At 47.0% G+C, this 12,462-nt stretch overlaps 1 protein-coding gene across 8 annotated transcripts in view; it reads right to left on the reverse strand.

Annotated features, from left to right (window-relative positions):
* LOC118301643 (vacuolar protein sorting-associated protein 13B-like) overlaps positions 1 to 12,462 on the reverse strand; it is a 299,542-nt gene that overhangs the window by 58,855 nt on the left and 228,225 nt on the right. For all 8 annotated transcript variants that reach the window (XM_035627305.2, XM_047331582.1, XM_035627293.2 and 5 more), the window contains 2 exons: positions 1,859 to 2,061; positions 403 to 619 (listed from right to left, as the gene is read on the reverse strand). In XM_035627305.2, the coding sequence (XP_035483198.2) occupies positions 403 to 619; positions 1,859 to 2,061 (420 nt within the window). The remainder of the gene's footprint in view (positions 1 to 402; positions 620 to 1,858; positions 2,062 to 12,462) is intronic.

Consider the following 12,462-nt stretch of genomic DNA (forward strand, 5'->3'; position numbering starts at 1 on the left):
TGCAACTTATGAATATTTTCATAGTCGATTAATCTGTCGATTCTTATCTCGATTAATCCATTAGTCGTTTGCTCCATAAAATGGTGAAAAATGTCGATCGTGTTCCCCAAAACCCCCAAGAGGATGTTTTGTTTTGTCCACACACCAAAAGATATTCAGTTCACTGTCACAGAGGAGCAAAGAAACCAGGAGAATTCTTTTTCTTCATAAAAAATACTTGAACAGATTCATCGATTATCAAAATAGTTGGCGATTAATTTAGTAGTGGATTACTAATCGATTAACTGCTGCAGCTCTAAACAAATGTGTCAATTCAAGCAGGATTGAAAGTATAGTTGTGTACACTACAAGGTGCACGTCATCTCCGCATGAGATCCACACGCACCACATAACAACATTCACCTGAGTCCTGGATGTAGTTAAAATGCCCCGTGCGCAAGTCATCGGAGCTGTGCTCTGTCCGAGGAGAGGGAGCGCCTGGGGAGGGGGGCGGCTGCGGGTGGCGGGGGTGGCTCCTGGAACAGCCATCGGCCGAGTCCTCTCTCTGAAGGCGAAGGTACGTCCGTAGGTGCTCCTCCACCAGCGTCAGGCAGTTCAGATGCTCTTGGCCCCAAAAGACCTGTGGAGACAGAACAAGAGAGGGTAAGATGGATGGGATGGAACAACGGGGGGAAAAAAGACAAAGTGTAGGACGGGGAACTGGAGACACAGGAAGACAGGGAGGTCGAGGCAGGTAAAGAGAGAGATGAATTGGAAGCAAAGGAATTGACAGTGAAAAGAGAAAAGCTTCGACACAGACACAGAGCTGACGCAAAACAGGAAGAGAAGCAGTCGGGGTTACCCTCATCATCACCCCTTCACCTCCTTACTAATATTACCTAACATAAGCTTACATCCTTCCTACTTACCCGTGGCATTCCCCTTCCCGAGCGCCATCAAAGCGGTTCTGTCTGGGGTTTGGACTACGGACGAGGAATCTCTGAGTCAAAAACTCTTCGCACATGGAGCTGCCTGCCCGCTCGCCCCGCTGCACTCACAAGCTCGCAAGGGTGGGTGATGACTAAACTCTAAAAACAGGAAAATTTGGGGATTTTTTTTTCTTTCTTCCCAAGGTTTTGGAAGAGAACGCATGAGAAGAAGGAATCGGAGGGAATTCCAGTGGTTTTGTACAGCACTTGATTAGAATGCCAATATTTGCAAAGGGAAACGTATGATTACGTATTAAGTGTTGAGTCACAAGTGATGTTTCTGTTAATAGGCACGCCATAAAAACATTAAGGGAAACATTCAAAATAGGGAAGGGGGTTACCCGTGAAGAAGTGATGTGGAATAATACATTAGTAATAATGCGCTCAGTTAGTCACATTTTCGGCGTGGACGTTATGTAACTTCTCACAGGAAAAACGGCACACATAAGATATATCCCCTAAAATAGCCCTTATAATATTCCACCACTTAAGCAGCAGATGTGACTTGAATCTACAGTGGAGTTACAGCATGCAGTTCCTACTGTCATCGCTTCAGCTGCACGGAGGACAGAAGCCACGGCAGAGCTGAACCGGCCTCGGGCGTTAAGAGCGTGGTGACCTTTGTCTGTGAGTGTCATCCTACGAATACCACGAGGATTCATCTGGAAGCCCGAAGGAGCTCACGGCCGAGACGATGTCGTAGTGAGCAACGGCATCGCCTCGTGATCAGAGGCCGTTCTTCTCTCCGGCCCTTCGGGGCGAGTGTCCTTGAGCGGGACACTCCAACTCTCACCGGGTGCAGAGGTGCTGATCTGACCCTGAACTCGGAGAGACGTGTATAGCTCTGCGGGTTGATAAATGATATGCAGAATTGATGTCATGGGCCAAACCTGCAGCAGGCCTCCCTTCAGGTCCAGCAGCAGTTTAGGGGGGCCGGGCTCCGGTCCAGGGCTGCCGCTGTGCCGGCACCAGCGGGCCTCCAGGGAGGTGCCGCAGGAGAACGGGCCGAGCAGGAGGTGACTCCGGTCCTTTAGGCCTGTTCTCACCAACACGTCCCGCAGCTCCAGCAGCACAGAGGAAGACTGAACTGCGTCTGGGAGGACAGAAGAAGAAGAAAATGAATGGTTTGTACAGTACAGGGTCGAACTACGGAGGGAAAACAGGAGGGGAGCGATATGTCCAAAAAAAAAAAAACAGCGGCCCCTCATTTTTGATAACTCGAAAATCCCATGCAAGAGCAGGCCTGTCACGATAACTACTTTTTGTTGCATGATATTTTGTCCCCGAAATGATTGCGATAAACAATATTATCGTGATTTAAAGACCATTTTTTAAAATACTGAATCATGTGAGCTTGGTCGTTGAGGCAAGTTCTACACGATTTGTAAATATTATCCAGAGTTTAGACTCAAGACAAGCAAGTTGAAGACACGGAGCCTTTTAGAAAAACACTGAGAAAATCCATATTTTCTGGACATTTTATAGACAAAACAAGCAAAAGAATAATCATACGACGAGAACAGATGAGAGGACAGAAGCACAATCATTCCTATGTCAACAAACACGCGTGTAGACACAATAAACAGGATTGATTTCATATTCATGTATCCCAAAGTTAGTCGATATTGTAATTTTCGTGACCTGCTTCTGCTGGGTTCAAGTGAGGAGAAGACAGACTTCCTGAAGGGCTGAGGACTCCAACGATTCAAAGACTTGACCGGTGCAACCTCTGCTCTAAAAGCACAACAACAGTAAAGCTCCGTCTGTGCAGTGTCTCCTCTTGAACAGAGGTGTTCTGGCGCCACGGTCAGATCCACGTGAACCCTCAGGGACTCCACTTCAGAGTCAGTGCTTCTGTTGATTCTGCAAAACTAAAAGGTTTTAGCAGCTTGATGACGGTGAGAAAAGAAGTCTGATGTAACCCAGACAGTCGAGCCAAACACCCACTCATCCTGAACGAACCAAAAGTAGCAAAAAACCCCCCCCCCCCCAATTTTAATAAGGAAAGTTTTTAAACATATTCTGTCCTTTCCATTAAACATAGTGATGTGCCACTTCCAGCATTCAGGCTGTCCTGGAGTTGTCCTTGTGGTCCCATAAATCAGAGGACTGAAAAACATCTTCCACCAGCCGCTGACATGGGAGGGTTGCTCTGGTCAGCTCGGGCTGCAGCAGCCGCAGCCCATTTGGAAACCTCAACGCCGGATGACTAATATTGCCCTGAGAAGCCGCTCAGGCCTGTACAGAAACTCTCACCCAAGTCTGAACAAGCAAAAACAAACCAGCAGCAGTACGCCTCGTTTTCTATCCCCGCCTAGAGGTTTCTATTTTATTGTTCCTATGATTTTATTGTTTGACGACAGGAATTTTAAACGATTGTCACGCTCAAAAACAACAGCACAGAGACGAGCAGTTTCTGTTGACTCAACCACTGGCTCCTCCGAAACGGAACATCCACGCCCAGAGAGGTAGAGCGGTAAAGGGATGGTTAACATGTCCCTCTGAAAATCTGGCTGGCTCTTCGAGCGCCCGACACACAGGAGAACATATCGTATCGGTTACAGTTGGTCCAGTGTTGGTTTGATTTCCTATGAATAGACACGTGTGCATGTCTGTCCTTCGAGGAAAGACTTTGAGGTTTGAGGGAGTGATGGGAGGGCATATGAAGGGAGAGAGAGATCTACTGTATATGATGAAGTTCTTGTACGTAAGAGCACTCGCACCTTTTCCGGCTTCATAAAGTGACTATGGAATATCTTCCCCCACATTAGAGCCCAGTACCTCCGGGGGGGGGGGGGGGGGGGGGGGGGGGGGGGGGGGGGGGGGGGGGGGGGGGGGGGGGGGGGGGCGGTTCCACCGAAAGAGGGCTTCTCTCAGATATAAATCTTTTTCAGGGAACAAATATTATATAAGGGTGACTCATGTCTCCCGAGGAAGTCATTGTTGGTACGTGTTTGCAGTTTACCTGCTCACATCTTGTGGTGTTGCCGTGCAGTTAGAGCCGTTAAGAGATTACTTGCTGAAACTGTGTGGACACTGGGTTTATTTTCATGGCCGGGATTTATTAGACAGCGCAGGGGGAACTCCCAAACTGGCCTGTTCCACGGAGAATCTTTCATTCAAACATGCTCAAACGGAAACACAAGCACATTGAGGTTGTACGCACACGCACGCACACAAACATACACACACACGCACGCGCACACACACACGCACGCACACACACGTAAGATACAGAAAAGTACATCCCAATGCCTGCATACATACACATGTAAGCGTTCTCTCCTGTCACACAGAGCATCATTTAAAACCCAGCTGACCGCAGCATCCTGGTGATAAAGCCAGTAACAGCAGCCAGCGCTCCCCAGAAATCAGCCTAATGGGGAGTGGTTTTAACAAGGGGGGAATCCCTTTCTCATCCCAAACTCCATTCTTCCACCCAGGCCTGAATAACAGGCACATTTCTCCATCCTCCCTGTCTCCCTCCCTCCCTGCTTTTGCCACAAACGGCCACATCGCAGCTATGAAAGGTCGTCTCCAGAGACGTGTCAGCGGACAGCTCAGAGATATTACACCGCTGAGCTGTGAAGAACTGCTATTAGCAGCAAGGAGAGGAAGGAATGTTGGGGGGGGGGGGTTTGAACTGGGAAAGTATTTGAGGACGGTGCGGGCGGTACATACAGACGTGGTGTCGGCACCCTCACTTAAAGGAATTAGCAGAAACTCTTCCACTCCTCTCTGGTTTTGATTTATGATGAAACACATATTAAATAACATAAAGTATTGGGAACCTTGACCTAATATTTTTCAGTTTTCTCAGGTTTGATCGGTGCCTCGTCCCGTCGACAAGTTTCAGCTTTCTTCCATAAGACCAGAACTTCAGAATGGTCCAATGTTTTATTCTCTCTCAGTCATTCTTGTCTGCTTTCAGGTCCTTGTCCTGTTGAAGGAGCGATGACCAGTGGCGGAGGTTGGACTCTGACACGGCAGAGTAATGTTTCTCTCAACAATTTCATTGTGCCCGGACAGACTCAAGGTACCCAAAGAAAAACCCCATAACACAATCCACTGAGCCACCTCCATGTTTCAGTGGACGTTCTTCAATTCATTAATGTTCATTACTTTCCTTCTTCTTCTGTGGACGTAGAGATAATGTTACTTACCAGAAAGCTCTTGTTTGATTAATCTGTCCAAGGGACGTTCTCCCAGAAGGGTTGTGGCGTGTTCACAGGCAATTTGGCAAATGGCCCCAGTCGTTTCTCTTTCAACCGTGGGGTCCTCCTGGGTCTTCATCGGTGCAGCACACTTGGTTTAATAAGTGACATAGAGTGTGGGGGCGACTGGACTGTACATTGATCTTGGAGGTCGGCTTGTGTCTGTTTTGAAGTCCACCGTTCAAACTCTCCCGTTCAATCTGGAGTCAATTTTCCAACTTGAGGCCGAGTCCAGGGCGGTTGGCTGCGGTCCCGTGGATCTTCAATGAATATTAGCAACTGTGGTCACGGGGACATCAGGCTGCTTGGAGCTGATCTTGTGGCCTTTACCTTGATCATGCTTGGCAATTATTTTCTTCTCCTCTGACTCTTTTCTTGTCTTTCTCTGTGGTGCACACGTTGATACCAAACAGCACAATGACGACCCCTTCGAAGGGGCACCAACAATTTCGTCCAGGCCATCTTCAAAGATCTTCGTGGAATAAGTAAGAATTCAGCTCTTTCCACAGTTTCTTTCTTGTATTTGGTGCAAATCCAAAGGCGTAGAGGTACGCACAACTAGAGAGCTTTTAATTGTTCTGATGTTCAAATGAGGAGTTGCTCAACAACCCGTTTCACATCTGTATTTTACATAAGTATTATTTTACATAGTATTATATGATACAAACAGCACAAGTGGCAAAAAGACGATGGAGGAAAAGAGAATGATCGAGGGAAAGAAAACAAATACATGGACACAGAGTGCAAGAGGAAGAGAGTGTGACGCTGAGAAAGTTCCCTCTCCTGGAATTGATTAAATCTAAAGAGTTGAATATCCATTCAAGGTTTTAAAATGGCTGGGGTACAGACTATCGCCTGCAGCTCTCACTCTGCTCATAAAACACACAAATCTCTGAAGCTTCTGTTACTACTGTAACTTACACAATGACAAATGGTCTGAGAGTGGTTCAGGCAGACATATTTGAACCGGACACTGAAGAAGAAGAGTGACTCCTACAGGGTCTCCAACAGGTCCATGTAACAGAATGGTGAGGGTAAGCAGTGTCCTCTATACATATGATGACGGATGATAATTTAAGATCCTGTTTTCTCAGTCGTCACTGACACATTACTGAAATGGTCACAAATCAAACAAGAAGTCTACAGTCGATAAGTAAAGAGCGCCAACTAGAGGCTTCTTTTAACACACACACCCGCACAGAAAGGTACAACAAACACATACATAAGATATACGCATCTTTTGAGAAACTAAAGCACACTGATAAAGCGGGGGTTGATCCATAAGCTACAATATGAAAACTGTTTCGAAAATAATGAGAAACTTAAATCGGAACTTAAACTTAACTTTGATCAAACACAGATCGTCACGTACTCACTTACACCTGCGCATCTCGCACCGTCGCAGTAGACTGGACGCCCTCGCACGCCCACCGCAGGCTCGCTGCACAACCCCCGACACCCGGGGAGCAGAGTGGGTGGTGGAACAGGGTTGACGGAAATCTTCCTACGGTGAAATACATCTCTGGCAAACACTCGGGTGAGATGAGACAGGATCTCAGACTGATTTACCGCGTCGGTTTCTCCCTGGCAGCCGTTATCTGACCACTGCCTGGGTGATTTATACCCCGGGACACACTGGTATCAATTAGAAGAAACCTAAAGGAGTCATTACCTAACTAGCAGAGGCCCCCGAAGACTGTCTGGGATGGTAAGAGTAATAGAAGTAATATACTGTCACTCACCACAGAAGTACACTATTCCCTCACCACAAGACCACTATAGGACACTAGAGGAATCTGGTTTCGTAGCAGGGGACGGCGTCAGCCAAAATGGCACAGTGCAGTGGAGCTGTGTGTCATCCAGGCTGCTACAAATACAGTAACCGACGAGTGTTGACGAGGTACATATGGGTTCAATGACAACTGTTACGCGTAAGCTAATCACATACGGCAGATAGAAAGTTCATTTTCTTAATATTAAAACGCGACAGACAATTTCTTTCTCGGAGGACATTTATGACGTTAATGTTCATTTTAATCATCTTATTCTCAGGATTAGAATTTTCATTTCACACCATTCTGCCCCCTAACGTTAGTCTGATGGGTTCCTGACAAATTAAGGTTTAAGTTTAAGGTCAAGTGTGGGCCATCTCGTCACACGTACAAGGTTCACACAGCTTCAGGCTTGGTTTGCTTTTGGTTATTTTCAAAGGAAATACCGGCAGCTCCAGTGGTGTGTGTGTGTGTGTGTGTGTGTGCGTGCATGCGATATGTTTTGCACGTAGGACATGCGGTGCCCAGCAGGGAAAGAAAAAGAAACAGCAAGTCTGGCCCTAATTTCATGTGTTACATTAGGCTGGAAATCTGACAGACAGTAAAAGAAGAAATAAAGATTAATGTTGCTGTGCAGAGGCGTCAGTGTACAGTAGAATCTGTCAGTAGTCCTGAGTTTACTCTTCTAGCCAACTTGGGTTTTGGGCTTGTGCACCACAGTGCCTTACACTATTCTATATTCTATATTTTGGTGAGAAACTAGAAATAACTGGCACAACGGTCCTGAATTAAATGTCTCCTTCATGAAGGTTATCTTGTTCAGTTTTTGTTGAAAGACATTTCAGTGCTTTAGAACTGTACTGTGTCGTACAGTGCTGACAGCTGTTGACCTGCGTTGACCTTTAGCTCCTGTTGTATGAAGGTATTCAGAGAACTTTGTTCGGACCATTTATGTGCCTGTGCATTTATACAAGTATCCAATCAGTCCGTCTCAGTGTCGCTGCTGAACATTTACCATCTTATATTAATAAATAATCTCAAACTGGTCTCGTGAACAGTGAGTTCAGTGAACTTCAGTGACCTCCCCAGTCACCAGATGTGAATCCAGTAGAATGTTTTTTGTGATGTAGTAGGAACAGGAGATTGGCAGCTTGAACGTGCAGCTGATAAATCTGCAGATGTGATGTGATGCAGTCGCGTCAACATGGATCAGAATCTCCAAGGAAAGTTTCCATCATCGTGAAGGATCCATGTCACAAGGAACTGAGGCTAGTAAAAATAGGAACGAAAAATAATAATTTTGGACGCAGCAAGTAAACCGATGACATCTCTTTGGGTTTTAGGAGATTGTGATTCATCGACCGACCAAACAATTTATTAATTAATCACGGAAATATTTGTCAGGACGATTGCTAATCAAAATAATCGTAAGCAGCCTCAATAAATTCTTCTTTCTCACCCTTATTCTGGTCAAAAGTCCCCACCCACAACGTGTGTGTGTGAGGGTCCCATGTCTTCTCTGTTACATATTTCTACTGTTAATGCAGTGAGAACAATTTATTGGATGGGTTTAGTTGCCAAATCGCAGCAGGGTGTATTTCCAAAGATAAATCTCTTTATAGTTTGGCTTCGCTCCGCTCCGCTCCGCTTCTCCCTGACTATTGAAACAGAAGTAACATGATAAATGGAAAAGAGTGGCTTTCTTTCAGCAGAGTAAACACACCGACATGTACCAGGGCTGGGGAAACAAAATAAAACTTGAAAAAAAAAAAAAAAGGAAGAGAAGAGACATAAATAAATAATAGGTAGTTTTCACTTCATTCAAAGAACATGTGTTTTCCTTTGCAAGTGTGCTGGAGTAAATCAGCATGAAAAAGAAAGGGTTCCGCTGAGGCTGAGGACCGAGGGGGAGCTTTAGGTGTGTGTGTGTGTGTGTGTGTGTGTTGTATGCATATGAAAAAGTACACACTAGTGACAGAGTCTGGAGTGTGTGTGTGTGTGTGTGTGTGTGTGTGTGTGTGCGCGCATGTTCTTGTGGGAAATCGGGGGCACTCTATGGGCAGTCTGACGGAGAGCTGAGAGATTAGGGAGGGTCTTGTTTCATGGACCTTAAGACATCTGTTCTCTCTCTCTTGCCCACCTCCCAACCTTTCTTTCATTGAACTACGAATGCCCCCCTACCTTGGGGAGGGGTGAGTCGCGGACGCAGGGAGGAATGTGGGGCTTCCACTTGCTTTTCATTAACACAGGATCTGGTAACACACCTCACTGTCAACCTAATCCCCTCTCTCTCCATCTTGTCCCCTGGCAGAAGGGGGGGGGGGGGGGGGGGGGGGGGGGGGGGGGGCTGGGGGCTGCCATGACCAGGTACAGAGCCCCAGATGTTCCATGGATGAGGGGGGTGGGCGGGGGGGTAGGAGGAGGGATGACAGGGTCTTCACCCCAATGCAGCTATGGATGTACGCTAATGAAGACAGGGTGGGGCGGGGTGAGAGGAGGAGAGACCCTGTTACTGCTCACACGGAGCAATCTGCCTGTCGTCTCTTTTCACCCTCCGCCTGCGTTACATCTCCTTCATTTCTCTACCTCTCCTCTCCATTCCTCTCTCCCTCTCCTTGATTCTTTTCCTCGTCTCCTCTTCTGTCCCCGTTCAACTCATAGATGCTTCTTCTCTCTCTCTGCCGTATGTCCCCCGACATTTCTGTCAGCGCGTCGCCTCAGTTCCTTCTCTCGCTCCACTTCTCTATCTCCATCGCCTCCCTGCTTCCCTCCTTTCATAACTCTTCCCCCCCCCCTCCTGCCTCCCCCCCCTCCCGCTTCCTCTTACAAACTGGCATCATCCTGAGGTCTGCTCAGGATGTGGTCCATCAATCTCCGTCTGCCACTGAGAAGCAGCAGTGCAACAAAAGCAGAGCAACAGTAGTGGTACATACTGTAGCGGTAGTAATACTACATTCTCCTGTCTTACATCTCCCATGTACAGCTTCTCCCCGGGGGGCCATTCCCGCTGACTTATTGTGGCAGCTCGAGCGCTCAACCTCACAGAACGGGGATCCCACCCTTTATCTTCGCAGAATTCCAAGGTATCCGTTTTCCAAAAGGTATGGAGCGGGGCCGGAGAGGCCGCGCGGCGGTGAGTGATGGAGGCGGTGCAACCCAGGCCAGGAGTCAGCAGATACATCCATTGTCGCCGGTGATCAGTCTGCGTAATTTGAGACAGTTTGTCTCGTTTCGATGTCAACAAATCTGGAAACACTATGTGGAGAAGAAGCCCTCTGGGAGAGTCACCATGTGTGTTGTGACAGAGATCCATAAGAGCGCTTCACTTATCAGGAGGGGGGGGCAACACACAACTGGGTGAGACAAACATGTTGTTCAGCAGGACTCGAGACATTTACTGTAAAATCCTCTACGTGGGCAATCGGTGGCAACACATACAGATGTGACCTCTTCCTCTACGCTGGGTGATGAAAGATCAGGGCCTTTACTGAGATTCTCTTACTGTAAACCTGTCAGGTGTTCCACAGAGAACTGAAATATGATCTACGAGGAGCTGAATGAAACTTAGTGCAGGTGATGACAGCGTCAGTTTTATGGGCAGTTATCACAATGTCTTGTTCAGAACGAACAAAGAGTCATAACAACACCAGCGGTCTTGATCGCACCGTGCGTCCAGTCGGACTGGGAGCGTTTCAAGAAAACAATACCGGTGAAAAGACATTTCTCGGCACGCTAATCTCAGCTTCCTGTGTTTACTGCGAATGCATCAAAGAAGTACAATCAACAAATCTGGAGAGAAGCATATCCAAAAGGACGGGCAGTCGCTATAAATAGTAGAATCCCCTGAATGGAAAGTGAGTGGGAGGGGTCTCGCTTTCATATCGTCTCTAAACTCTCGGTTCTTTTTCCATTGCGTTGCACGCGCAGCTTCAAACTCTCTGTTTATTGAAGTGTGCGGACCAAAGACGAAAAGCTGGTGAGAATCAGGGGCAGGGCAGGAGGGGCCGGGCGCTGTGTCACCGTGCAGTTATGCAGATTTGAGTAAACAAAGTGCAAATTGTTTGAGGTTTTAATTAACATTTTTGACAATCATTTTATCTGAAGTAACCCTATATAATCACATCTGCGGGACAGATGGCGGCGCTCAGAAGGCCCAGTACCAGCTCTGTCCCTGTCCCCTTGCACCGCCCCCCCCCCCCACACACACACACACACACTCACACACACTCACAGGGGATGTGTTGCTCAGCAGCACTGAGGCACAAACCATCTACCTGCCGCATCGTGAGTCTACCTTTTTCCTTGCTTATCTGCGAGACGCGGCTCGTCAGCTCCTCACTCTTCTATCCCCCCGTTTCCCCCGCGGGGTCCAGTTCGGAGGAACGTGCCAAACAGAATAGCAAAAAACTGAACAAACAAACCAAAACAATCCCTGACGGTCCGTTGCAGCCTGTTGACTCACACCCAACAGGCACAGAGGCCTTCTGATTCATATTAGTATTAGCAGATCTGATTGTCATGACGGAAACACGCCGATGCCTCCTGGATTACAGTCGGTGCTGATGAACGCAGGGTTTGGTCCGAACATGAAAACAAACAATCCCTCTCTCCGTCGTACACTCGTACATGAGTGCGTGAAAAATATCATTCTCTCTCAGACTAACACAAACATCTCACTCTACGGTTTACTGACAAACCGGCTCTTTTGGCAAACGAGGGCTTTGCAAGCATGTGTAAAAAACTAAAACACAAAGTCCGAGTGTTGTTTAGTGTGTATAACAGTGTCAAATCATCCAAAAAGGGCCGAGAAATCACGCTCTCCTCAACAAACAAGGGTGGAGGAGTTCCACACGGTGGGACGATGATCAGTTCACGTTCAGAAACGACCACTATGTACAGTAGATCCATGAGTTCACGGGCTACGGGCGTAGAAAAGAGTGTGACACTTGCTGTTTGATTAAACACATTCCTGAGGGAACATGTGTTACGACACTCCGGCTTCATTCCCCACAAACTTCAATCTGAATGAATAACAAATACGAGAGTTGGGTGCACCGGGTACAGCACTTTTCTGAATTTGTCCACATCAAATATTTGTTTGGTTGCATAACATAATGAAAAGAAACAGAACAATTTGTTCTTCGCTCGATTTTTTTATTGGATATTTGGAGCTTTGTGTAACTGTGCTTGGATTCTCAAAGGGCCTGGCCTGGTTCCTGTTGGCTCGCATGCTGTGCAAGGGCACCAGACTTGTGACACACCACAAAAAGAAAGAAAGAGAGCGCGGACATTTGGTGTTGTGTACTACGCAGTCTTAAAATTGTGGTTTCTTTAGAATATGATTAAATCTGCCAAATGGGGTGAAGTCATTGCAGTTGTTTCCAATGCAGCTCCACCTGTTTCAAGAGTTTTCCCTGAAACAAGTGGCAATATCTTGAAATAAAGCAGAATACGACGGGTGACATCACCGGTTTGATGTTTTGTTTTTTTTGTTGTTTTTTTTTTCAC

Source organism: Scophthalmus maximus, chromosome 1 (assembly GCF_022379125.1).
Source record: "Scophthalmus maximus strain ysfricsl-2021 chromosome 1, ASM2237912v1, whole genome shotgun sequence".
Classification (NCBI taxonomy): domain Eukaryota; kingdom Metazoa; phylum Chordata; class Actinopteri; order Pleuronectiformes; family Scophthalmidae; genus Scophthalmus; species Scophthalmus maximus.